General features: G+C 44.0%; 1 protein-coding gene across 1 annotated transcript in view; it reads right to left on the bottom strand.

The window, feature by feature from the left end:
* Positions 1–3,979: 3,979 nt before the first annotated feature.
* The window catches only part of KHDRBS3 (KH RNA binding domain containing, signal transduction associated 3), a 146,007-nt gene continuing 145,107 nt past the window's right edge, over positions 3,980–4,879 (bottom strand). Inside the window, exon 6 of the mRNA XM_007940572.1 lies at positions 3,980–4,196. Within this exon, the coding sequence (XP_007938763.1) occupies positions 3,980–4,196 (217 nt within the window). The remainder of the gene's footprint in view (positions 4,197–4,879) is intronic.

Genomic DNA, 4,879 nt, shown 5'->3' on the forward strand with positions numbered 1-4,879 from the left:
GTGTGGCACTGCAGCAAATTATCGAACCCAGCAGAAAGGTGGTGGGTGCTGCGGGAGGAACATTGGTGTCAGGTTTTTGAAAGGGCTGGAGGGAGGCAGCATGTCTGGCCTCTCAGGAATAGGCCTTGGGCTACTGATGGCGATTCTGTCTTCCTCTTGTGCAGTTAGAGGATGTCAGAAGATGCAGCCTCCCTGTCTCTTTGGCAGGTGGAAATGCAAATTCTCAGCAAAGGGTCCAACCAGAATGAACCAATTTGAAATCCTGACCTGAAGCCAGTAAAGCCCATGTTGGAATTGCAGATACAGCTACAATTCCTGCCTGGAAGAGAGCCAGGCATAAGTCGGGGACTCAAACAACACAGGTCCCCATTCTTCAGAGCTCTCAAATCCTCATCTGTTCCTAGAAAGACCCAGTTACGGGGAGTCCCCATGTTAACAACAGGGTTCTGTTCTGACGACTCCATCACAAGTTGGCTCTGATGCACATCAAATATCTTTTTTGTTTTGTTTTCATTATTGCTTTTTATTATCAGTATAGGAGCTCTGGTGGCATAGCACCTAAGGCATCTGACTTGTAACCAAAAAGCAGGCAGTTCAAACCCACCAGCCACTCCTCGGAAGGAAGATGGGGCAATCTACTTCCATAGTGATACTGCCTCGGAAACCCAAGGAGGGGTCACTATGAGTTGGATCTGACTCAACAGCAGTGAGTTAGCTAATTACATTTATAAACCTGATCTTTGAACATCTATGAATGAACAGCTAAGAATGACATCAGCAAATTTTGTGCTGTAACACTGTGTGTCATACATGTTACTAATGATGACAAGTACAAAAAAAAAACCCAGACGATCATAAACAACTCAAATACATCCTAATTTGAGACCACCTGTATTTTTCTCCATTGCCAAGATCCTGTTACCCATGGTAGTGGAGGGAAAAGGCAGTAAGTTAGTACAACAGAATAGCTTTCTATCCAATTGTTTTACCACCTTTCTTGCCAATAAAAATTAGAGCTATAAATAACAAAACCAAGTGTTTTAAATTTCTTTTTTCTTTTCCTTTCCTGGAGTCCAGCCTTTCAAGAAATTTTTAATTCTATTCATATAATTTGGACTTTACCTTTCTGGACTCACTAGAATATACATGCTGAGACAAAGAACATGAACAGAAGCTTAATAAATCTTTGCTGAGTGGGAAGATGAATTAAAACCTGTAAAGAAGGCAATAACTCTTTTTGAAGTGCATGGATTATGAAACCAAATAAATGAAACACCTAGCCTGACTTGTATCATATTTGTGATAAAGTAGGGTCTAGGATACATGTTCCCAATGGATAACATTGCAAAGAATGGGAATTCCACAATACTTATTTGTGTTCACGAGGAATCTATACATAGACCAAGAGGCAGTCATTCAAATAGAACAAGGGAATACTGCGTGGTTTAAAATCAGAAAAGGTGTGCATCAGGGCTGTATCCTTTCATCATACATATTCAATCCGTATGCTGAGCAAATAATGAAGAAAGCTGGACACTATGAAGAAGAACACAGAATCAAGATCAGAGGGAGACTCATCCTGCGTTATGCAGGATGACGCAATCCTGCTTGCTGCAGGAAGAGGACATGAAACACTTGATGATGAAGATCAAGACTATAGCCTTCAGTATGGATGACATCTCAACATAAGGAAAAGAAAAATCCTCATAACTGGACCAATAAGCAACATCATGGTACAAGGAGAAAGACTGAAGTTGGACTTCACCTTTCTGGACTCACTAGAATATACATGCTGAGACAAAGAACATGAACAGAAGTTTAATAAATCTTTGCTGATCTCATTTTATTTGAATCCACAATCAGCACCCATGGAAGCAGCAGTCACGAAGTCATAAAAACATATCGCACTGGGCAAATCTGTTGAAAAGACCTCTTTAAAGTGCTAAAGAGGAAAGATGTCACTTTGACAACTAACGTGTGCCTGACCCAAGCCATGGTATTTTCACTACCCTCCTATGTATGTGAGAGCTGGACAATGCATAAAGAAGACCACCGAAGAACTGGTGCATTTGAACTGCAGTGCTGGAAAAGAGTATCAGATATACCATGGACCACCAGAAGAATGAACACATCTGTCTTAGAAGAACAGCTGGAATGCTCCTTAGGAGTGAGAATGGCCACACTTTGTCTCTAGTACTTTGATTATGTTGTCAGAAGGAACCAATCCCTGGAGAAGCAGATCATGCTTGGTAGAGGGTCAGGAGAAAGACGACCCTCGACAAGATGGACAGACACAGTGGCTGTGACATGGGCTCAAGCATGACACTAACTGTGAAGATGGTGCAGGAGCAGGCAGTGTTTTGTTTTGTTGTGTACTGGTTTGTTGTGAGTGGGAACCGACTTGACCGTTCCTAACAACAACAAGGATACAGGTGTTACACTCTGCCAGGAGATCTCCACAATATCATCCAGCCATACCTAAAGAAATCAGGACAAGCCGAGGGGGACAGAAACAGACAACAGGCCCACCACCTATAAGTAATTTCTCAAGGTCTTCCTCCCCTTTCTAGTCCCTGCTATTTGTAGGACCCTGAGCATCTGTGGAAAAGCTCAGGTCAGATTACTGCTGTCAGCTTGGTAAGAATATCAAGAACGAAGAGTATCAAGAAGCATGCGCAAATGGAAGGAGAAAGGAGACTAGAGAGGGCCACCACATTCTCTAACTGAATAGCAAGATGTGGTCAGAGAACTATTAGGGGATTTATTCACTCAATGTAATCCTCTGAGCTCCCAGTATGTGCTCTCTGCCGAGTACAAAGAGATGAAAGCTACCTATCCCTGCCCTTCCAGAAATTCACACTGCAGGTGGGACAGAGACAGCAAACAGTGAAGGCAGTGCTCCCTAGGTCAGCTGTTACCTCCTCTGAGTGTCCCTTCTAATAGCTGGCCCACGTCAAGAAGGACAAACAGGAGGGAGTCAGATGAAACAGGAGAAGAGCATGCCGGGCACAGCGGGCAGCAGGAGCAAAGGCCTGGAAGCAGATGAGAACAGAGCATGCTCAGGGAATAACAACAAGTTCAGCATGCCCAGGATGAAGGCTTTGATCTTTCCGGGGGCAGCAGGAGAAGCTGAAGAGGTCGGCAGGGGCCCAAGGGATCACTACAATCTACCAGAAACTGCAAAGGGGTGCTCCTCGCCGAGCAAGAGATTTCCGTGACAGCAAACCATGAAGACGTATGATTCTGGCATTTCATCCCCGTCACTGCTGCCCCTTCTCTGACAACAGTTCATACGTGGAGACGTTATTACTTTCAATTGCTAATATATAACATCTACCCCATGCGCCTTCTTTTCCTCATTTATGGTAAACTAAGGATCCCAGGGGGTTTGTACGCTTGTTACAGAATTCATTTTCTCTCCAATTTCCTTGGTTATATTTTCTTTCTCTTTTGTTATGTAACTCTGTGAACCGTATCAAAGAATTATTGAATAGTAAATGGAAAACTAACTGATTTGCATTAATTGAAAAATACAGAACTTTCGTCTTGTTTGTGGAGAAAAATTTCCACTAAGAATCATTCTCAGCAAAGCAGCTTAAAAGGAAACATTTAAGGGTCAGCATATTGATACAGGTAGGTGATGATTTCTTAAATGACTGGATTACTTAGATGTAACCTGGAGAGGAGCATGGAATAAATTAAAATCCTCTAAGAGCCTGATAACATGTCTCTTTGACGTGAGTCTTACACCTCTCCTCATTGCTCAATTTCCTCTTCTACACCCTGAATCTAACCCACTTGATGTATGAGACCATGCCCTCCTCATACTGTACCTCTAGGACCAAGGACTGACTGAGCATGCAATAAATGGTTGCTGAACACAGGTGGATTGGTCAAGAACCCAGACCAGGTGAGGGAGAGCACCGGGCTACACATCCCATGGGATGTCTGGATCGGACGCACCCAGTGAGCAAAGCTGCTAGGTGACGTCTTCACTTACGTATTCTCCGTAGGTCTCCTGTGCAGGGGGTGGTGGTGGAGGTCGGTACCCAGTCGGCAGGACTCCTCTTGCTCTGGGTGTGAGCAGCCCTCGTCCTCGACTCACTGGCCCTCGGGAGGAGAGGACTCCCCTGGGGGTCGGCGCCCCTCGTGGGACACCAACCGCAACTGGCCGGGCTGTGACTCCTCCTCTTCCCCTGCAAACACGAGGTCAAGTCAGCCATATTCAACACAGTCTTCGATATGCCATCATTCATATATAATTATTCCTCAGAGAACTCAATGTTCCATATTTCTATAAGGAGGAAAAGTAAAAACAAAAGCAAAGTAGTACTTTGGGGTATCCACCCCAAAGCAGTTAAGTCAGGTGGGTAGCTAGTACAGCAACAATAAACATGGACGTATCAGAGAGGCCCTGACACTCAACTTCCGGCTGCTACGCAGAGCTGGCAGCTGTTACTCTGGGGAGGCTGTGTTCAGTCCTTCATGATGCAACGCCAGGACAGTCAGCCCACCTTCCCTCCCCATGCGACGAGGCTCTTACTTCCCTGCTTTGTGGACAAGGAAACTGAGGCTTAGAGCGATGTTAAAAACTGCCTGAGAACACATAGCTAATGGAGCCAGGGACCAAATTACACATCACAGTTCCACAAAAAAGACAGTAATAATACACACTTTCCAAAATAACAAATATTCTACATGGTAATTTAAAATACTATTATTAAATTAAATTCATGTAGGCATTTGCTCAAGTTGTTTCAACACATTCATGTATTTTTAACATAAAACATGACTTCAAACAGAGAAGAAGGAAGAAGTAATTCGACATCCATCGGGAATGGCTCAACCTGAGCCAAAACCTGCTAAAATGTGCGAGTCC

The sequence above is a fragment of the Orycteropus afer genome, unplaced genomic scaffold (genome assembly GCF_000298275.1).
Source record: "Orycteropus afer afer isolate SDZICR_OR568_19922 unplaced genomic scaffold, OryAfe1.0 scaffold00069, whole genome shotgun sequence".
NCBI lineage: Eukaryota > Metazoa > Chordata > Mammalia > Tubulidentata > Orycteropodidae > Orycteropus > Orycteropus afer.